At 45.2% G+C, this 23426-nt stretch overlaps 1 protein-coding gene across 6 annotated transcripts in view; it reads left to right on the plus strand.

The window, feature by feature from the left end:
• The first annotated feature begins 1587 nt into the window (after nt 1-1587).
• The window catches only part of LOC133402877 (membrane-associated guanylate kinase, WW and PDZ domain-containing protein 2-like), a 99749-nt gene continuing 77910 nt past the window's right edge, over nt 1588-23426 (plus strand). For 5 of the 6 annotated variants that reach the window (XM_061677124.1, XM_061677126.1, XM_061677125.1 and 2 more), the window contains exons 1-2: nt 1588-2177; nt 22314-22430. In XM_061677124.1, the coding sequence (XP_061533108.1) occupies nt 1880-2177; nt 22314-22430 (415 nt within the window). In that variant the 5' untranslated portion in view covers nt 1588-1879. Of the gene's footprint in view, nt 2178-19246; nt 19534-22313; nt 22431-23426 lie in introns of those variants that run through there. The other variant, XM_061677127.1, reaches the window with a different exon arrangement.

The raw sequence follows: 23426 nt of genomic DNA on the forward strand, positions 1-23426 counted from the left end.
TGAAACATGTTACAAGAAGGGCAAGTTGACGATTGCACTGCCCGACTGGTGAAGTTTTAAAGGAGACATTCGACGCTGTGGTTTCTCAATTTAAAACAGTTCACAAGTTTCTTAATCAAAGGTTCCTGACATTCTTTGGTCAAAATGCACAAACTCACACTTAATAGCCACTAAGCAAGCAGTGGCCAACCTTCAAAACCTAAATTCTACATCATATTTATACCATGAAATTGTATTCATTCTTTTACGTGCGGATTTTTTGCTGTCGGCCTCTATGTTTACGTTAGTTTCTTTTGTCCAATCCAATTTCAGCCTTCATGTGTTGCCATGACAACGTAATCTGCCCAGTGCCTTCAGAATCAGTCATGCTGGCAGTGCGCTTGCCTAACATTAGATCACAAACTCTTGTTTCCCCTCAGAGTATTCAAATTTCAAATAAAAGCCCAACTTTAAAAAGGCTGCCAAGTCATATTGAGGACACAAATCAGTTTTAATGCACACGTGCTGCCTTCGGGGTCCTGTTATTATGATTCAGTGTGACGTCTAAGCCTCTAATAACACACACAACCGCATCATTTCACGCAACATTTGGCCCCATTGACAACATGAAATGAAAGAATGAATTTCTCTTCAAACATTTAAACTCACTGGACACTTGAAAATGTAATGATAACCATAGAACCGGAAATGGAGCTTCATAAGAAAGTGAGGTACAATACTGTCATTACTTTGACTGATCCATCATACTTTTCCCCCTTTAATTCAAGCAAACGGTATTTGTACATACAGTATATGCTCTGGACACTTCATTAGGTACACTGGAAAATGCGGTACGACAGTCATAGAACAGGAAATGGCTGTCATAGGAAAGTGGAGTTCATGCACATTTGGCCCCTTGAGGCTCAGAAATGCAATGCCCTCAAAAAATATATTTTAAAAAAAATCATATATTTAAATCAATAATATATGATGTAATAATAATGATCATTGATATATGTAATTGTTCCCGGTATCTCCCCCCCAAAAAATAATTAGCATACACTTTGACTTCAGATTATCAATTGTTTTGCTTTGGACTAAGGTTTTCTTTTAAGCCAGTAAATTATCTTAAATGTACTTTTATTTTCTTTAATCTATCTCATGAGACAAGTATCGATGACAAACTATGTCATTATTATGATTATGGTTATGATGAGAATGATGATTAGTAGTAGAAGAGTGAATGTGTCCAATAATAAGAAAAATAATAATAATAAAAGCAGTCATAGTTATTAATATTAGCAATCCTACTACTACTGCAACTCATAATAATGATGATAATATGCAGGGTGTCCCAAGAAAATGACTTACTCTTTCACTGCCCATGACTCATATATATTTTGTGTTTATCTTTTGACAAGAACATTTTTTATCATCACAAAATACAAAAGTTCCCAATGTGAATGGCGTTTGGCCCGTGGTGCGTTCGTGGACTCCTCCCTCTCCACCGTGGCCGAGGGGGGCGGCGCCCCTGGCAGTCCGAGTAGTGGGAGCGTCGCGTCGCGTCCCCTCCCCTCCCCTGCCCTCCCCTTCCTCTTCCGAAGAGAAGACCGAAGCAGAGGCATCCATCTCTCCCCTCCTTCGGCTTTCACATCCGGGTTACGCGCCACTGTTTGTCTCCCGCGTCTGTGGCGTCTGGACCGCGGAATCGTTTCCGTCCCGTCCCCCGCCGAAGGAAGCACCGCGACGCGCCGCAGCCTCTCGCCCGACTCGGCGCCACGCAGGGCGGTCGCAGCTCCCGGCGCGAGTCGGTGATGTCGCCCAGCTGCGGCGAGGCGGGCACGAGGCGGCGGTGGTGAACGCGGCCGGTCGGCGGCGAAGCGCGTCGCCCCTCGCGACGATGTCGAAAAGCCTCAAGAAGAAGAACCACTGGACCAACAAAGTCCACGAAGCCGCCATCGGTCGCGGCAAGGACGGCGAGCTGGGCTTCGAGCTGAAGGGGGGCGCCGAGCTCGGCCAGTTCCCCTACTTGGGCGAGGTGAAGGCGGGCAAGGGGCTCGTCCAGAGCGGCAAACTGGCCGAGGATGAGCTGCTGCTGGAGGTCAACGACATGCCCGTGGCCGGCCTCACCGGCCGGGACGTGCTGGCCGTCATCAAGCACTGCAAGGACCCGGTCCGCTTCAAATGTGTCAAGCAAGGTGAGCCGGCCGACGTATTTATTTGATTGGTCTAGTTTCCGCACTTCTAGCAGTCGATTGATCTCGTGTGATGTGTGTTAAGAAAAAATATATATTTTTTTTAAATTGTATTTATTATTATTATTATTTTTTTTTAAATATACTGGTGGTGGTGCGTTGTTGACGCTAGCTGGGCCTGTTCCGTGTGGAGCTTCCAGAACCGGAACCAGCAGCAGTAGTAACCGCGGTCGTGGAGGGGGCGTGTCCGTCTCCGGCGTGTTTTTGCCGGAGGTCACCGCAGACAGACTGACAGACGCATGGCTGCCGTTATGGGCCTGACTCTGATTGATTGTTGCTGCTGAAGTTCACGCGGGGTGAACGAGTGAAATCCTAAAGTGAACACACAAACGCCCAAAGGTTGGGGGATGGAAGGATGCATGAATGGATGAGCAGAATGGACGCGTTGATCAATAGATGGATGCTTGGATCGATCAGTCGTTCTCAGCCTTTTTGGGAGTCGACCCACCGAGGACCCTCGCGCCCCACCCAATGTGGAGGGTAGGGGCGCGATGTGATAGAAACTGCATTTAAAATTGCATTATGGACTTTGAATTACTCTTTGAGGCACATAGGAGCTTTCAGTTGTTAACTGCCAAAAACAAGAGCGCATACTTGTGCGGTCGCTTCTTGGCATAACACAACGACATTATATTTACGCGCTGTTTCCAGAAGTATGGAACAAGCAGCGTTTCATGCAGTCGCTTTCATCAATATCGAACAAAACAGAATTTTTGGGCAGTACCTTCTGGCCGTGTGTAACAAAATTAAAAAAAAAAAAAAAAAAAGCTAAGAAGTATGAAATCTCAATGGATGATTATGAAGTTCCTGCTGTAGTTTTGCTACGTGAAGGTCAGTCACATTTGAGTAAATAATCCTGTTTTTATAAATGTCATAGCGTCGTTTTAATAAGATGCTTTATTTTCACGGACCCAAGGGTTGAGAAATACTGGGCTAGATAGATAAACAGGTGCAATGATGGATGAATGGATGATGGATAGATAAATGAATGGACGCCTCTGTGGGTGGGTGGACGGATGGATAGATGAGTTCCCAAGATGTCCCGGATGAGCTGAACAGTTTCAAGTCGGAACGGGAATGATTAGGAACTTTTTGCGGAATATTGAATTGGTTTAGAAATGCAGAAGTTCAACAAAAAAAGTAGGTGAAATAATAGTAATAATAGAAGAATTTATGGGGTGCAGAATCACACATATATGTGAATGCTCTTTGGCCTTTTTAATACAATTAATGCCACTCTCCCACTGAGCATTATTATCCTCGCACGGGGCAACATGTTTTGCGTTGGCTGCCATTCGATGACGACTCGTCCCTAATATTGCGATCGAGGCCCCGCGGGCTCCAAACAGGACTTAAAGTCCGATTTAGCGTCGACCGCGGCGAAGATGTTTCATCTTGTGCGGCATGAAAGCAGAATTCCTACAGCGTCTTGTTTTCCGGGACACGAGAAAAGCACAAATCAAACACTCGGGCCGGTTATTTTTGGAGCGAGCCGAGGATTTGCCTTCCCGAGCTGTTTGCGCCGCTCGCCTCCGTGTGATTGATTATTGAGATGGAGCTGTTGACAGGGCGAGCGGCCCTCCGCGCACCAAAGGGGTTAAATGCTAATGCGCGTCTATCTCACACAGGTCTATTTTCTCCCCCTTCTCATAGCCAGTTAAACTCGATGTGTTTATTTAACTCGCCTCCTAACACTCTCCCGTGCCCTTTTCTCGCCGTGTCCTTGAGCTCGATGCTCATTTTCTCCAGTGCCGCGACTCCATCCCGGATGGTACCGACTCTCGCTTCATTAGGTACACCTGATCGAGCTGAAAACACAAGGGGGTCCTCGGTTTACGATGGCGTTCTGTTCCTAAAACATTACATATCGGCCTAAAATGTTCACCGTCATTTTACGTGCATTCTCTCAAAAAGAAATCACTTTCTCACAGTCAAAACACACGAGAATGTCATAACCCGAATTCGTACCAAAGTCAAACCATATCGTAACGCAGAAGTAGTCTGTTTTTCAGTTTTCCATTCCTTGATATGGACCAATAGTGAGCCGTCTCTCTGCGCGTTGTCGTTCCACTGTCGAAAGCAGTGCCGTTGTTATGTCATCGACATAGGCCCTCGCCAGCCGTCTCTCGGGGGCCTAGGCGACTGCCTGGGTCGCCCGTCCTGTCGCAGTGTCTCTGTGCGAGGGTCAGTCGCCGACCGGAATTCGGTGGCGATTGTCCAGCTCCATGTCGTTCAGCCGCACCGCTCGGTGTGGCTTAAGCCTAATTTACGGCTAAAAGTTCCAAGAAATGCTAGTCTTTGGGACTTGTCAGGTTCCAATCAGATACTGTCCGTGTAGCGCTGTCAACCCTGCCCCAAAGGTTCCCGGACCTTTCGAAAGTACAACCCCCAGAACAGAACGCCTCTTGCTATAAATAGCAAAAAGTCATGAATAATTGACCACCACCCCAAAAGGGGTTTGTGCTTGTGTGGAGATGCTACAAGATGGCAGCAAATCACTTAAAATGGAGAGGATCATAAAGCATCAACACCATGCTTGTAGCATGTACAAAATCATGAACCTATGTCACATAAACAACTGTTTACAATGGTTAAATTATTCAACACAAACAAACCAACTTCAACGAGGTCCATCAATAATGCTAGCGAGCATACTATCCTAAATAACAGCACAACAGACTCGACGGGCGATTAGCAGCGACATCCGGAGAGAAGCAGGAACGTACTTCTCCTTTTGACTGTGCGCGAGGTGTGTTCAAGGAACCCCCCCAAAAAACAAGACATCTCAGTTGCAGACGAAAAAAAAAACACTATCAATGAATTAAACCTAACAACAACACCGCCCGGATTCCACCAAATGGCGGGAAATACCTTTCTTTGGCCTGAGCATAAAAGTGTGAATAAACAAGTTTATGTATGTCTACGTCTTGGGGAGAAAATCTGCAAATGCTGAATTGCGGCTAGGCAGAGGCTTCACATTAGTTCCTGTGGTCCAAACAGTCCACTTGAGGCTCCTCCGAAAGTTCACAATCCTGGAGTAAAGATTCCGCTGTCCAAATGTTCCTTATGATGCAGTCCAAAATACAACGACAATAGCAAACATATCGTTAAAATAATACCTCCCAACAGTGAGCGCTGCACCTCAGGCAAAAAGAGTAGGAGGTTATTGAGGCAAAACTTTGCAGTTTTGGCAGTTCCAGGACTTTATCACCTTATCCTTTTTTTTTTTTTTTTGGCCAAGATGTTCTTGGCGGTCCCCTTGAGCAAGACACTCGGCTTGTGTCTTTGTGTAGTGTCGTGCGTGTAACACACGCTTATGCGGACTAGTGGAAATTGAGTTTTTCCCTTCAGCGATTGAGATTAGGATGCTAAATATAAAATGGTAAATCTAATTGAATGCCAAGGCTGAAGCTTAAGGGACGCGTGTCTGGCCAATCAAAATAGTCATTGCTAGATTTAGATACACGCTACAGTGCTGCGACAAAAGTATTTGCCTCAAAATTTGCCTCACTTTCCCCACTTTAATGTTCAAGATCATCAAACAATTGTAACTATAAGACAAAGATCATCTAAGTGAACATTAACTGCAGTTTCTAAATGCTGATTTTATTTATTAGGGCAACGATGACACCCAAACCCGGTGACCTCCAGACCTGTTCAATCAAGAAATCACTTAAATAGAACCTCTTTGACAAAAGGAAGTTGACTGAAAGATTTCAAAAAGCTACAACAAAATGCCACGAGTCAAAGAAATGCAAGAACAGACGAGAAATAGAGGAATTGATGTCTGAAAAGGTTTACAAAGCCATTTCTAAAGCTTTAGGACTCCAGCGATCGACGGTGAGAGCCGTTATTCATAAATCGCGAAAACACGGAAGAGTGGCGAACCTTCCCAGGAGTGGCCGAGCTACAAAAATTACCCCAAGAGCAGAGTGACGACTCATCCAGGAGCTCATAAAGGAACCCGGGATAACATCTCAAGAACTGCATGCCTCTCTTGCCTCAGTTATGGTCAGTGTTCATGACTCAACAATAAAGAACAGACTGAAAGAAACAGAAATTTCCAAGGAGTTCCAAAAGCGTTGCAAGGCGAAAATCTTTGCTGACCAAAAAAAAGACTAAAGGCTCATCTTACTTTTGGAAAGAAAAAAAAAAAATCTGAATGATTCCCAAGATTTTTGGAAGAATATTCTATGGTCTAACGAGACAAAAGTTCAACTTTTTGGAAGGCGTGTATCTCGTTACGTATGCTGTAAATGTAACACGGCATTTCAGAAAAAGAACATCGTACCATCAGTCAAACATGGTGGTGGTAGTGTGATGGTGTGAGGCTGCTTTGCTCCTTCAGGAACTGGACAACTTACTGTCATTGATGGAACCATGAATTGCAACACTTCTTATATTGTGAAATCAACACCAATCGAAACTTATTTGAATCAATCCAAACTGACTCAGTTGTACAGGTTATAGGCCACATGAATGGCGGACACGGTTTTTGAAATGAGGAAGAAGAAAAAAAAAAAAAAAAAAAAAAAGGACCTGGCACGTGAACAGGGGGTGTGTAGACTTTTTCTATCCGCTGTAGTCGAGCACGTCGACGTGGGCGAAACAAGCGTGCGCTGACACAACAGCAAAGGTGTCAAAAGTACTCGAGTAGTACAGACTGTAAAAAAATTCATTTAAAAAAAAGACCGGTAAAAGTAGAAATACTGATTTAACTTCGTACATTCAGAAATGTACATAAGTGCACAGGTAAAAATGATTTTTTTTTTTTTTATACTGGCAATTACACACAAATACAATTTTACTTTCTATTCATGTCTTTTCTGTTTTTGTTTTTGCATCGCGTCTAAATCCGCAGTGGCAGAATATTTTGACAAAGTAGAAAGTACAGATCTGTTTTGAAATTTAGAGATTAAAAGTGAAAGGAAAAAAAAAAAACGGGGAAAAAAAAAAACGGGGAAAAAAAAAGGTACTCGAGTCAAGTACAGATTCCTGGACCAATCCACTGGAGCACAGTAGCGGAGTATTTGTGATTCGGTCCATGCCAGCACTGCGCTACAGATGGAGATGGTGCGAAGGAGCCGGCGGGAGCGTCAAAGCGAGAACACGCACTTTGCCGGGGTTATTTCGAACACAGACGCTTGTCTTTACGTTGAAGATGGGCAAAAAAAAAAAAAAAAAATGCATTACGACTGCAGCTTTTTGAATTGGAAACCAAAATAGCAGTGGTTTATATCACATGGGCGTCTTGGAAAAGGGAGGCCAAGTGTTGAATTTCATGAAAAATGACTCAAAACAGCCACCTCTCGCCTTCTTTTGTCAGAAATAGCCTCAGTGGTATAAATAAAATCGCAGCTATTTTGGGTTGTATATTTATTCCGATTGTTCTCGGACGTTCCCAATTGACAAGCGCAGTTGCCTTTGGTAGCGATCAACAGGAGTACTAGTTACAGTACTAGTCATCCTTTTTTTGTCCATGTAGTTGTCAACGGACGGCAAATCGCCCGCTGGCTCCTCTTTTAATTGACACGTGCGCCTCCAGCGTTCACAAGAAGAACATCTGCTGATTGAAGGGAGGAAATGAAATGATTTGAAAATGTTGGCCTGTAAGGCCTAAAAACACTTTACTCGTGTAAATATGGAATGTTTTTGACTTTTTTGTCGCTCTTCGTCCTCATTTGTAAGACAATTCCGAGCGCTGGTAGAATGACGAGGGTGCAGCAGTGGAACGACTGTGTCTTACTAGTAAAGTTTCTTCTCGCCGTCGTACAAACGTTGGCTTCCTCGAAGAACGACTACACATTACCAGTGAGGCAAAACTATGCACGAGTTGACATCTGCGCACGACTAGTAATTGGTCGTGAAGTGTTAGATGTTAACTATTAGAATTCTAGTAGCACACAGATTTCAACTCGTGCACAGTTTTGCCTCACTAGTGACGCGTGTAGCTGTCCTACTAGCGCACCAAAGTTTGACTTAGACTTCGGAAAACAGTGATCAACGTTCAAGCCGATTTTGTGACGTTTCGACCCAAACCAGCATGTGAATCATAATCAATTGATGCGTGTGCATTTTCTGCACGTAGTTCTACACTGCTGCAGATGATGCGCCGAACGCTCGAAACGTCTGAGGGCCACAAGCTCGGCCGACTCTTCGGTTCCCACATTTGCATGCGTGCTTGACGCTCGCCACCGGCAGAGGACGCTAGCGGGTTTCCCTCAGCAGATGGAAAGCAGTTTTGACCTTCCGCTGTCTGTCTGGACACACTTCAGTCCGCCTGCTGGAAAAATGAAAAATGCTCATGTTGTTGAAGAGAGGTGGAGATGAAGTGAACTCGGATAACCCCACAATGCAAATGTTGGAACTAGTAACCTTCATGACTGATTTTTGCACATTTTTGGTCAGAAATCAGCAAGATTCAAAAACAATAGTCCAGTCATTACTAACTGTAAAGCCGGGAAGACTTTTTTATTTTTTATTTTTTTATTTTTTCTCCCCCCCAAAGGCTTTTTATTCGTCTTTCGTCAGCAAAACATCGGTTTTGTCAAACTTGAGGTCAAAATTGACAAAATCAAGCTTAAGTGTATAAAACAATCCTGTTGTGCCGAGCTTTACAGCAATATGTTTTGTTTTAGCCATGCTCCTCTTTTTTTTTTTTTTTTTTGCCAGAAATTATAGCATAAATATATTTTTCATATTTTGGGGCTGTTTTGTGTGTTCAAAAGCATCAAAAACAAAAACAGACCCACTTACACAATTCATACGTGACCATCTCATCTCCTTTTTTTTTCCTTTCTTTTTCTCAACTTTTTTCTTGTTTGGCCGGCACAGCCCACCTACAGTATTTTCCACAATCTTTTTATTTTAATTTTATTTTTTTCAAAAATTATTGGTGAAGTTTGTAAAGTGGAGCTACTTTTTTTTTTTTGAGCTGCCTCAAGCGCCTTCTCGTCTTTTTTTTTTGCCAGCATTGAGCTGCTGGGTTTTAAGCAGCCATGACCAACTGTATATTCATATGTATTACCGTATTTTGCATAGCTTTGGATATCACAGCATTTAAAAAAAATTTTTTTTTGGGGGGGTACATATTTTTGTGCATTTTTGGTCAAAATCAACAAAACATCGTTAGGAGCTAAGCGATCGCCTCCCGTTGCGGACGTCATTTCACCATCATTGTGCACTTTTTGTTCCCCGTGCACATTTAGTCACATTATCGGTCAAAATGACCAAACTGAAAACAACAACCCTGTCACAACAAGCGGGAAGTGCAACAGATTATTTTGAGCCAACAAAACAGTTGCCTTCCTCTACTTTTGCCAGCATAGTGCCCCTGTTTTTCTGCAGATTTTCTCACATTTGCGGTCAAAATCACCCAATTTTCAGAAATAAACAACCACCTTTACAGCAGAACTTCTGGTTTTGAGCCACATTAAGGGATTTGCTCTTCTTTTGCCAACGTTGTGGCCGTAATTCATCCCCTATTTTCCCACATTTTGGGTCGAAATTAGCAAAGTCAACTGTGATTTCCTTAAATAATCAGGTCATGACCATCTGTACAGCATAAGTCAGCATGTCAAGTGTCTGCTTCATCTTTGGCCAGCGTTGCACACCAAATTTTTCACTGATTTTCCGCACACTTTGGGTGAGAATCAACCATCCGGATTTGTAGAAATAAACAACAATCTGTACAGCAGAACTGGTGGTCTGCTCTTTTATTTGCCAGCATAGTGGCTGTATTTCTTCACGGATTTTCACTTTCTTTCTTTCTTTTTTTTTTTTTTTTTTTTTTTTTTTTTTTGGTGAAAATCCACAAAATCCGTCCTGATTTTCATAAGCTATTCATGACCAGCTGTACGGCTCATGTGAGTGTTTCAAGGCTTTGCTGCTACTTTCTGTAGTTTGCACATTTTGGGTCAAAATCAGTGAAATTGAATAGGATATTTTGAAATTATGCTTGCAGTTGAAAAACTGAGCAGATTTGGTTTCAGCCGCACCAAAGAGCTTGCTTGCTTTCTTTTGCCAGCATAGCGCCTCCATTTCCCCACCACACAGATTTGTGCACATTTTGGGTCAAAAACTCAAACTATCTGTCCGGGGAAACTGAATGTTTGACACACATCAGGACCTCAAAAAGTGAAACAAAACACTTTTCACTAATAAGTTTTGCCAGCAGAGCACCCCTAGTCCCCCTGATATTTTCACACTCTTTACCTCAAAATAAACAACATATATCCTGATTTGAGGAAAAACAAAAGAGCCAGTGACGACCGGCTTTATAGCACAACAGATCTTGTTCTGTCTCACCGAGAGGTGCAGAACTGCTCGGCCAACGTTTTTGCAAGTCATTGGGTTACGTGGGGAACATGGTGCTCCATCGAGTGCGAGCAGCGCTGATTAAACGATCAGCGATGTTCTCGGCGAAGCCGCTTCGAAAGCAGCGCGTCACCAATAGCGTAGATTGCCAGAGCCCTGCTGAATTTATCTCCCGAGTTCAGACATTAAGGGAGTGACGGGAGACTTTTTATTGGTCGGACGTCAGGAATATTAGGCCGGCCGTTCCCAAAACAATCCCCCTTTAATCTCCGAGTCTGGCTCACGGCGGTCTCCTGTCGCTGTGACGGCTCGGCCGTCGTAAATACGCGTCTGGTCTCGATTACGCCGTCGTCGAGAACAACACGGACGCGCATCATCATCATGAGGATCTGTCTCAGGGTGCGGGCTTGGTGGGGGAAGATCAATATTAAGACCTTTACGAGAGAGACTGTGTCATTTACTATTAATAATAGACCCGGCTGCCTGCTGTAATAGCACCATTAGGAGTACTGGAAGAATATTGTTCATCCACGGCTGAAGAACACAAACTGTACACATATCATTTTAATGCACGCCCACATGCGGCGCCCACGCAGGCTTTCTAGGGCACCAAACGCAAATGGGACGGTGTCAAACTAGGACGCGGGAAGAAGTAGACGCGGTCAAACGAAGTTTGGGCCTCAGTCTTCTAGAGATTTACATCTGGATCTGACGTGCAACCTTTTGTTTCTCATGTCAGCAAAAGTATTGTAATGTGTGACCGACGATAAAAAGGGCCCCATGTCCACTTTCAGATTTGGGTTTTGCCTGGGGCGGACTACATTTCTAATAGTTGAACGTGGAAGCCAGAGAGCTGTCGACTCATCTACCGCCGTGGACCTTTATGTTTGGCAACTGGAATCCAACCGCTTACTGCCACGACGTATATATTCGTCAAGTACCTTTTTTTTAGTGAGTAGATGTGGAAGACAAATTCAGTTTTTTGTTTTTTTTTAACCACAGCAATGACTAACAGATCCATGTAGATGGCGGCGTTGCATCGCTTTGGATTTGAGATCAGCAGAGCTTTTGCGTGGAAGATAAAGATTAGGCAGTGATTCTTGGCTTGTCACGTCGACTAGGAGGGAAAGAAATGCCAACACGTTGCAAGTCAGACGAGTTAAGACGCCTCGCACTCCAACAAAGTATGGACTGGATTTGCATGGTATGAACTGTACGAAATGAATGGTCGCAGTAGGTAGATGAAAGTTTGCGTCTCAACACAGTTTGCGCTGTGAATGGTGAACACCACGTAAAAAAAAGCCGCTGACGTTCAGCTCGAGTGTTGCAGTGAATCAGGGTCAATACGCGCCGTGTTTCGTAGTTGTAGATCAGTAAATAAATTATTTTGCCATCAAAAGCCATTATCAGTCTTGTTTTTGTTATTGTTTGAGGTGTCACAAAAGCCAAAAATATTAGCGATTGGCTGGCAACCAGTCCCGGGTGTACGCCGCTGCTCGCCCAAATTCAGATGGGATCAAGCTCCAGCTCACCAGCAGCATTGCTGCCCTTAGCGGCCGCACGTGTTGCTCATGCCAGAGCTTCGGTAGTCGTCCATCTTCTCGCGCTCCTTCTTCCCGACGTTCCCTTGGCGCCGCATCGATCGCCGCGCTTTGCTTTCCCCGGGTTCCCCGACCTTGCACAAGCCTGTCGTCGTTGGTTTACTAATGGTACCCAACCGGGCCGAAGGACGTCGTCGAGAAATTAAAAGATGGACATGAGACGCGAGATGAACAGTTACAGCTTAAATATTACTCTTTTGATACAAAAATAATTAAGTCATTTGAATATGTTAAGGTGGATCTTCTATTCAAGTCAATTTGAACTTCTTGCCACAATCTCCATCAATAACCCTCCGGGAATAGGGAAAGACATAATAATTGATTGGTTGAGGAAGTGCCTGTTCAAGATTTGTGGAATTGATTGTTGATTAATCGCGTCTCGATGTCTTGAAGCGCTGTTGATACTGTCGCGACCAATTTGGGATCGCAACATGACCTCAGCGGTGGAACTGGTTTCCCTTTGTTTTACTGTTTACACAATTACTGTATGAAAAAGATTTTTCGTGGAAGAAAAAAAAATCTGCGTGGAAATACACTTTATCCCAGTCGTGTCAAACTCATTTTTGTCGCGGGCCACATTGTAGTTACGTCCCCCCCCCCCCCCCCCCCGAGGGCTTTTATGACTGTGAAACCATAAAAATCTTTAATAACCTCTTTTTTTTTTTTGTCCTGTTCGGTTGTAACAGCCGAATCACCTCATCATATTATTACACCTTTTCTAAAGGTGCTCAATGTCGTCAATATAGTCCCACATTCCAAAAACATGCGCGTTAGATCACTCGAAGACTGCAAATTGTCCATCACGAGTGTGAATTGTCGTCGTCTTTACGTGTGTGTCCCGCGATTGGCTGGCCACCGGCCCGCCTCTCGCCCAGTCAGCTGGGATCGGCTCCAGCTCATTTGCCAGTCTAATGGAGACCAGCGCTATAGAAAATGGATGAATGGATGAATTAGTGCGCCACATAGTTTGTGCCTTTCTATACAAGATCTCGTTGATACGAGCGCAGTCCGTATAGTCTCCTGATTTTGTGCATTTCCTTGCCATTCTTGTGCAAAATTGTACCTCCTGCCCTCCATTTTGCTACTTCTCATCTCGTGGGAGTGCAGGGGAGCGATTGCAGAGTTTTTGCTCTCCATGACAACGCTCGGTGACACTCGAAGCTCGCCGGCCGCTTCCCCCTCAGAACATCCCGGTTGAAGCCTCGCAACGACGAGGCACTTTTGATCAATTGTTTGGTGTCGTCTCGCTCTCCTGATTTCAAAAATGGGAACAACACGGCGAAGACGACTGTTTAGATAACCAGAGAAATGTATTTGTCTATTAATGGATCAAAGCTCAGTGTCATCAGCAGGTTGCAACAGAGAGACTGGGGGAGTCACAGAAAGGCATGAACGTGGATGTTCTTGGAAATTGGCATGGATTAAACACCTGTCAGGATGCTGCCGTTCATCTCGAAATCCCAAAGGACGCGTATTTTTTATTCATTGTACTGCTATGTGTCCGTAAATGTTTGGCCGCTTACAATTAGACCTCCGAGTTTCATTATTCTGCAGTGCCGCGTTTTCATGATGACTGACAAATTCCGACGAGGACACCAAAGCCACTTCATAGTGATAATGACCCCGTTCATGTAGTTAAAAAAACAGCAACAGTGCTTCTCTTCGAAAATACGGACATGCGTAAATAAGTGACCTCTAAACTTTGGAATCATAATTTATATACTGTATTCAAGGACGCGTTTACATGGAAACTGGTCTGGTCGACCTCAAACTTTTGTACAGTAGCGTGTACGTGCGTGCGTGTGTGCGTACAGTGCGACTGGTGAGTTTGCACGCGGGCGCGTGTGACCGCGGGCTTGTTTACACTTCAGAGGCGAGTGGATTCAAGTTAGCGAGAAGCCGATGTGGCACGACTGCACTTCACCCTCGGCCTCCTGGGAGAAAGCGGGCGCGTGGCGACTGATTATGGCGTCCCAAGATCGGACAAAAGGCCCCTGTCGGTTTACGCCTCGCTCTGCCCGATGAGTGTGTCCTTTCGAAAAACGTTATGTTGTCATTTGACCTCAGAGTAGCAGCTGCGAAAAATCACCAACCCAATGTTACGCTGCCTTAAATGAAGGAGAGTAGCATCTCTGCTGTTGCCATGGCAACTCTGGATTACCTACGCCGGTGGTCTTTCGATATTGGCGGACCAGCCAGCATACTGTATGTCTCGTCTTGTGTTAGCATCAGTGCTAACATTACTGTTCAGAGCACGAAGATGGGTAGATGGATCAATTCATTGCCGTATTGGTCATAGAGAAACAACAACAATAGGAGGCGGGGTACTCTGTGGCCTGGTGCACAGCCAATTGCAGAGCAAGACAAACAAGCATGCAAACTTACATTCGCACCTACGGACAATTTCGAGTCTTCACTAAAGCCGAGCACGCCGAGCGACGCGGCTGAAAAGATAAAAATATCGTATCGAGACATGGCCTAATGAGCATGCCGCCTTACAAATTATTTTTAATGCTCCTGACAGTGGTTCGGTGATGTTTTGGCCCCTCCCCAAAAAAAGACATTACAATATCAATTGTTGTCTAACAAAATATATCAATTGTTGTCTAACAAAAACATAAATAAATGAAACTAAGGCCCTAGCTACTGTCAAGGAGGAGAGAAAATAAGACCGACTTCCTCCGTATATCCGGATTTAGAGAAAATGCAATTGAAGAAAAAAAGTGAATGACAAGAATGTTAAATGAGGAGGAGAAATATGCAAATCCTCTGAGGGGGAGGAAGGGCGAAACGTTAAGGGCCTGGATGCTCAAGTAACAATGGCGGCCTTCACGTTAGGTTCACCTGCTAGCGCACTGTTTGCTCGGAATCACAGCAGAACAAGACGGAAGGCGCTTTTCAATTAGCATAAATAACATTTGCGGCGCTCGTAAAGCCTACAGATGGCGCGTGCATCAAGCATAAACACACTCGGGTATTCATTTAATAATATGCTTATTATTGTAGTTGTAGTTCGCCAATGTGTACTATGGTATCATACTGAGAGCTGTTACTCATCCATTTCTTTAACCGAGATCAAAATCAAATCAAGATTAAATTAGCTTCATCAAAATGGGGAGCGTATTAACATCAGTTCCCATAAGATCGCGAGCGGCCATGGGAGAAACTAGGACAAAAGTAGCTTTATTCTTCAACTTCCAATATGGTTTTATCTCCTACAGTTTGTAACGAGAAGACTAGATCTTTTTGTCCGTTTGGTCGGTCTGCCTTTCCGTCTGTCCGCTAGCTATCCAGTGCACGCTAACGGTACGATAGTAGCCATTTTTCTGTCATTTATTTGGTGTGTCTGTCTAATATTTTGCATTTAATATTTCGGCCACAGTAGTTTGTTACAAGAAGAAGATTCTATCCCTCTGTCCATCTTTCTGTCTGCCCTCTAGCTGTTCAGTGTACTTAAAGAGTACAATGGTAGCCATTTTCGAGCATTTTTCCATCTGGTGTTGTATCCGTCGGTCGAGCTTGTCTGTCTGTGTTTCTGTCTGTCCAGCGATCTATCGATCCGTCCATCGATCTATCTAGAAAGTATTGTTTACATATTCCATCTCACTATATTGCCGTTAATGCAAACGCAGTCGGCGCGTTCCACTGAGTCATGTCGCTAATGCGGCGAACAAAAACATCCAGTTAAGAGTTCAGCGGGCGTGCGAGTGGCTAGTCAAGTGCCGAGTAAACAAAGCGGCTACTTTTGTGTTGCTAAGCGACAGACAGGTGCAATTATGACCTGTTTGCCAAATGCGCCATGTAATGTCGTGTGACGCTTCGGCTGGTGGTTGCTAACGGTTACACTTTGGCGGCGCCTTTGTCTTCGTCGCCGTCTTCTGATTCTTTTCTTTTTTTTGTTTTTTTTTTCCTGGGAAGAACTCATAACAAGCAAATGTGATGCTGAGGCAAGAAGGAATCAATGGGAGACATTTCAAATAAGAAGCACGGTACGGTGGGTAATGTGTTTAGCATGTGTGCCTCATAGGCAAGTTGGGGGTTCGTATCTCGGTTGGGGCCTTCTCGGGTAGACCTCGGATGTTCTCCCTGTGCCTGCGTGGGTGTTCTCTGAGTACGCTGGCTCCCTTCTACTTTCCAAAAACAATCCCAACTGTCCACAGATGTGAATGCTTATGAATGCATTTTTGTTTTTGTTCGTGAAGGAGCTAGCCGGAATTTTGCGGTGTTGGTGTTCTTTTGCTGGACTATTAAAAGCAAAAACATAATTACAAATCACGTGATTTGACGTCTCATTTGCTGTTTGTTGACTAGCTCGCAATGTCAGAAAAAATTACTTTCAGCTAAACTTGAATATTTCATTACTGGATTAAAAATATGTAAAATTAAAAAAGTGAATGTTTTGTTATCTATTTCTGAAATTGTGTGTTGCTGTATTTCCACCCAACAAGACTCTAGTCCAGCAACACGTGTTGAATATCAACCTACATCCCTTTCCCAAAAGCGGGGCACAGATAAACAAATAAGCATTGATACTCACATTTACACCTACGGACAATTTAAAGTCTTTAATTAACCTAAGAAAATTATGAAATGTGGCATGGAGCCAGAGTACCCGTAGAAAACCCAAGATTCCAGTCCCGAAGCTCAGAAGCGGGAGGCAGACATGCTAGCTAACTGTCCACTGTGTGGCCTGAGAACAATCGCTAACCGGGATACTTCTGGGTAAGTGATGGACTACCGCTGACCTGAATTGAAATGATGACAAAACTTTTTTTTTTAGGCTATCCTTTTAAAAAAAAAATTAAAAAAAATTTTTAAAAAAAATCAAGCGGAACCTGTGGGAGTGGATGTCCTAAAGAGTTGTACAGAGAAGATGGCAAGACACAGTAGCCACTTGTAAAGGGACCAAAACCTCGAACATCAGCTTTGTGGAAGACATCTTCTCACGGGTAGTGTATGTACAAAGTGTTTGTTTTGGTTATAATTTTGCAAAACTGAATGGACTAGCCTGCTAGCGCGACAGCGCACGATGCATTTCATTGTCAAAAGAGCACAAAGTCAATTAATAAGCTAGTCCTTCAATGATCGTGTCAACTGTCTCAATTTCCGCGTTCCGTGTTTATTTTTGAATCAGCTTACCTGTTGAAATGTAAATTACGACCAAGGTTCTGTCGTTGCTCCCAGACAATTTACCTCATGTCCTAATATCTAATATCTTCTTTGACTGATCGTCGTTCAAGTCATTTAGCCTGTTTTCTCCATGGCGTTTTGTTTACTAGCGGTGCAGACGGAAGCGCGCTTGAGTTTTCGCCACCCGGATATTTGAGCGACGTTACGGTGAAAAAGTCTCCTAAATGAAGATGAAAACAACCAAACTTTTGCAGGAGGGAGACATCAATGTCGGCCAATCTCCATTTGGATTTGTTTTTGGCCTTTTGCGGAGGCCTGCCTACTTTTTGTTTGTTTCCTTATGGCGGGGATCAGTTGAGGGACAAGAGGCCGCGCGACCGGCGCGGTCCGGCCAACCGCTCCAGCGAGCAAGCAGAAGGAGAGCCGACTGCCGTCTGCCTTGATGACTTTGTGATGGATTGCGGCTGTCATCTGTTCCGCTCGCGTCGCGCCGTGCTGTAAAACGTCGCAGCGAAGCGCTCGGCGGCAAAGTACCGGCAGCCACATAACGTCGACGGAGGCGCTCGATGTTGATGTGTGTTTTCCTTACTGGTGTTTGTTGACGTCTTTGTTTTTCGACCAAATTGGGCACTGGAGGTGTCCGGGCTGGCGTCCGCAGCTGCGAGCTCGTCCTCAATGGGTTATATTTTTTTCGTGCTCCGTTCGGTGACGTCTGCACAAGGTCGCGCAGGGGGAGCATATGGTGGGCGCGATGCTGAGCATTTGAGGAACGTCAGGGAGCATCTGGGCTCATTCACACGCAGAAATAGAACATAGCTTTATGGCACACAAAAACATTTATTGCTTCCCGCTGGGATCATTTGCATTGAAAGTAGATATTCTGCGCTCGAATCTCAGCTGTGTTTGCGTGGGTTTCCTCAGGGTGCACTGGCTTCCTTCTACATACCCAAAAACATGCATGTTAGGTTCATTGAAGACTCTAAATTGTGGTGTCTAAATAGGTGTGAATTAGAGTGCGAATGCTTGTCTGTCCGGTGACACGTTTTGTGGTTCCGCCTCTCCGACAGCGTTGTGAGTTGACAGGTTACGGTGCTACCGGAATACATGTCGTGTAGCGTTGCGACTCTCTTGCTGAGATACGGCAAGATTCTATGGCAGTCGTCTGACGCAGTGCAATCGGGAATGACCGCATTTCTCTTGTAGTCTGATCCAGGCAGAACAGGATCATGACAGTACCTTGACTTACGAGTGCCCAAACGTACCTTTTCCAGTATGTAAGTATGTATTTATTTAGTTATCTGTATTTCGTGCTTTGTGTTGTGCGCTAAACTTCGGCCATGCCGCCGATGCACTTTTCGACGTTTATCGAAGAGGACAAGCAGCCAAGCACAAAGAGGAGCACGCAGCGGCTGTGGAAAATGGTTCATCGGAGCTGCAGTCAGAGCTGCTGATGTCACTCTTTAGGCCACACCCCTTAAAGGCACAACAACAAATGTACTACAGCAGTGATTGTCAGTTTTATGCGGGCTCCCTCTCCGTGGTATGCGAAAGAATCACTTCCCAAGTACAGTTCAGTTGTATCTGAACTTTTAAGTTTTGTACATCGTAGATTTTTAACATTTGTAAACATTTATTTCGGTACGATCGTCGTTTAACGTTCACGTGCAATACATTTTTCATTGAATAATTTCCCTACCTTTAACTGCAGTGTGACTGTCCAAACTGTGTCAAATATACTTTTTTTCGGAATTAAACCTTCGTGAAACGTTTGTGATGAACACTTCGTCTTAAAATTGGAGTGCATTACCAGCGGTACCCGACTGGTGGTGCTGCCACACCGCGGCATCTCTCCGATCTGGTACGGTTCGGCTCGCCGGCTTCCCGCTGGCACATCTCCCTCTCCTCCCGCTCCTCCTCTCTCTCCTCCTCTCCTCCCGACGGCCGTCGTCTCTCCGCATCCATCGCTTCTCTCCTCTCTCCGCATCCCCCTCCTTCCCCTTCCTCGGCTTCCATCGCCGGGATTAAATTTGGCTGCGGCCGGCTGCCGAGCGCTTGAGCGGCGGCGGCGGCTGAGGGAGCAGCAGGAGGACTCGGAGAGGAGGAAAAAGACAAAGAAGAAGAAGACGAGGAGGAAGAGGAAGAGGATGTGCGGCTGGCGAGGATAGAGGACGTCAGGGAGGACACCGGGCTGTTTTGTGGATGTATACCGGGAATATTTTTGGATAGCAACATCTGGAGCGGATGCAGATGAGGTGCATGGACTGCACTGCCTTTATTTCTCCAAATGCGTACGTGTGTGCGTGCGTGCGTGTGTGTGTTAAGGTCATTGTCAGTGTGTGCTGAGCAAGCCGTGCGACAGTGTTGTTAATTTCCTCCTGCCCGCTTTTTCTTCCCCTTTTCCAGGAAAACAAACACTTAATTAGCTCCATTTGGGGTAGCACGGTGGAGAGTGGTTTCCACGCCTGACTCACACTTGTCAGGTTCGGGGTTTCGAATCTCGGCTCCTTTATGGAGTTGCGTGCCTCCCGCGTTCCAAAAACATGCACGTTGGCTTCATTGAAGACCGTCAATTGTCCGTAGATGTGAACGCTTGCTTGTCTATACGTGCCCTGCGATTGGCCGCATTGGCGACCAGTCCAGGGTGGACCCCAATAGTCAGCTGGGAAAGGCTCCAGATCACCCGCCGCCCAATTGCGGCCGATTCATCATTTTTTCAGTTGCAATGGAACCGCTTCAAGGGCAGCATTGCGGTTAAGCGGTTTGCACGTCAGCCTCACAGTTGAGAGGTTCTGGGTTAGAGTCTCTCTGCTGTGTGGATTACGCATCTCACGTGCCAAAAACATTCGTGTTAGCTTCATTGAAGACGCTAAATTGTCCCTAAAGGGTAAATGTGAGTGTGAATTATTGTTTGTCAATGTTTTGCCACAAATAAAACAAACAAAAAAAAACAGGCCTCCTCGCACGCCAAACCAGGCGGATTCAGATCAACCCTTCTGCAAAAGTTTGGTTGTTTTCATCATATGTAGGCTTTATTGAATGTTAGCAGGCAGCACGGTGCACAAGTGACTCGCTCGCCTGCTTAACAGTTCTGAGGTTTGTGGTTCGAATCTCGTTCTTTTCTCCAAGTAGTCTGGCTTCCTCATAAATTCCAAAAACATGCATATTTGCTCCATAAATTGTCCATAGGTGTGAATGTCATTGGATGTTTGTCTGAATGCGCCCTGCCAGCTCACCCGAGACTTTCGTGAGGATAAGGCACTTAGAAAATGGATGGATTTCTACTACATGAGAGAAGCTAGTAGCAACGCGATGAGATTTTGCCCAAAATGAGTCTCTAAAAAGGCTGAGTCTGATTGGAACAGAAACTTCAACCTGAGTACAACGCAGCAAGGATGAAGAAAATCGGACGATGCGTTCTGAAGGAATTGCTTTTTTTGTGTCGGAGAAAATTGGGGCGCATTTTTGTGGGATATCGGCTATAAAACATCTGGTCCAAATTTTTTAATTTGAGTAAAATACTAAAAGTTCATTATTTGTCAACAAATCTCCTCGTCAGTTCATTTCGTGGGCTACCAGGGGAAGCCCTTCTCCGATTGGTTGACAAGTTTCAGTTACAAATATCCACCAATCGCTCGTACGGGCCGAAATTCCGAGGCGTCGACGCCTCAAAATTACCGAGACGTTTCTAACGCCGTCATTTGCTCAACTTAAGTAGCGCAAATGGAACGTATTTATGTATTTATGTAGCAGTAAAGCAGGTCATTGTACTTTAGCAATCAATTGTTTTTTTTATGAATGGAGGATTTTAAAGTTCGTGTTTTTTTTTTTTAGAATCCATTCCAAGCCATCTTTATTTATAGACTGCTTTAAGAACAAGACCACTGACCGAAGTGCTTGACATTGTGTAAATTAAACAAAAACACAAACACAACAAAAAGCAATACATGGAGCAAGATAAAATGCCAAGAGTATACTGTAAAACCAATATAAAACGGATTTAGCAAAGTTAAAACAAAGTAAAAACAAAACAAAAAAAGCACCAATTAAAACAAATAAAATAGTAAAAAGTACATAAGGATTAAAATCAACATCTCAGCCTGAGGTCAAAGCCAGAGAGAAAAAAAATATGTTTTCAAGAGAGGATTTAAAAAGAGGAAATGAATTTAAGAAAATTCCAGAAAGGTGGCGGCCACTCGTCACGTTGCTAATGAAAGCCAGAGAATGTTCTTCAGTCCGGAAATCACGAGAACTTAACTTCTTCGTGAGGTTCCGCCGTCTGCCGAGCCGAGACGAGAAAGCCGCACGTCGCAGGGCGACGGCTCATCGCCGCGTTAATCTGCGCCGGCCGCCAGCCAGCGCGCCAATGTGGCGAGATGTCGCTTAAAGACGTGTTTGGCGTTCTGCGAACGCACGCCGTGTTGACCCCGTGCTCGTCTGGCGCTTCTTTGGGGAAGGGGGGAGGAGGACGGCGCGGAGTTTGACGCCTACAGTTGTCGAAGATGGAGACTGAACGAAAGGGATCCGGTCAACCGTTGATCGAGTCATGGATGAAGAGGCGTGTCCCGAGACCTTTGTCAATACATGCTGGAGCAGGACACTTGGCTTCCTCCACGCTGTCCTTTCGTCGATTCCATGAGCAAGGCGTCGTCTTTTTCAGGGCGGTCCGCCCTTCACGGGGCCTTCGTCACTGCAACCGCTGACTTTGCGCTTCCACGAGGGATCAAAAGTTCACGCCATTGCCATAATGCGAGTGTGCGCGCGGGTGTGTGGCAGCCTTTGTTGTCTTGTCTTCGGCGGCGAAGGCTCTTTGCTTGATTGAGCCGTGCTCTTCTACCCAACTTCAGCGTGCGCCTGAGCCGACCGAGTCCAAGTGTGTGCTTTTGAGTACCGCATGTGAACACCACGTAGCCCCCGTGATAAACGATCAGGGTGAATTGTCAAATAAGGAGAGAGGATTTCGGCGTACGTATGTGTGCAGGATAACGAGCCGTGTGGCCACATGTAAGCCTTCTCCGCTTTCTTTGGTTGGCAGGGGGCGTTGTTGACAAGGACCTGCGGCACTACCTCAACCTTCGCTTCTCCAAAGGCTCCGTGGACCACGACCACCAGCAGATCATCCGAGACAACCTGTACCTGCGCACCGTCCCCTGTGAGTCTTCCTCCTTTCCCTTTGTCCTCCTCTTCCTCTCAGCATCCTCACCGTCTGTGCAATTGTCTCTTTTATGGCCTTTTTATCACTCACTTAGATAGACCCCCGCCACCAGCCCTCCCCCACCTGCCCATTTCATTCCGTTTTCCTCTGTTTGAGTTTCCCCGCTTGCCGCCCTCAGGATGTGTTGCGCTCCTCCTCCGCGTTTTTTTTTTTCCCTTTCACATTACACACAGGCTCTTTCTCTCCATCTCTCGCCGCCTTCCTTCGCCGTCGTCCGGCTGCCGAGCTTTCAGCCTGGGGTTTCCACGGCAACCAGCCTCTTGTCTCGAGGCTTGTGTTGCAGTGACTTCCCAACCCCTGCTACCCCCCCCCCCCCTTTCAGCTCACACACACACATACACGTACACGCACACACATGCACGCACAAAAACGTCACTGGGTTGCTGCCATGATCCTGATGGGTCTTTTTACGTTCTCACACACACACACACACACACACAATGCCCAGAGGCTGCATTGTAGACGTGCACAATTTTGTGTGTGTGTGTGTGTCTGCATGTGTTTTTTGGAGGGCGATGTCATTGCTGTCAGCGCGCAGCAGTTTGTGCATCAGCTTCAAGGCTCCCCGGCATGACTCTGCAGACTACTAAACGCGTTACATTGCCCGGCGCGTGCGGACGTGCTCAATGTGGAAGCGCTTTTGTGCGTGTTTTGATCGGGTTACATATTGCACATGTTCGTTGTCTTTACGTGGAGTCCACACGTTGTTTGCATTGAAAGTCTCTCTATATTAAATTGGGTTGAATGGTGAGCTGTATAGTTTTACATCATCTCTGCAAAGCTTGCTCTAGGTTTTTTTTTTTTTTTGCGTTGGATTATGATGAATTCATCATTTTGCAAAAAGATCCATCATTTTGCAGGAAAGGTCTAATTTTACAAGAATATAGTTGTGCAAGAAAAAAGAAATCAGAATTTTAGTAGAATCAAATCCAG

Source organism: Phycodurus eques, chromosome 5 (assembly GCF_024500275.1).
Source record: "Phycodurus eques isolate BA_2022a chromosome 5, UOR_Pequ_1.1, whole genome shotgun sequence".
Classification (NCBI taxonomy): Eukaryota; Metazoa; Chordata; class Actinopteri; order Syngnathiformes; family Syngnathidae; genus Phycodurus; species Phycodurus eques.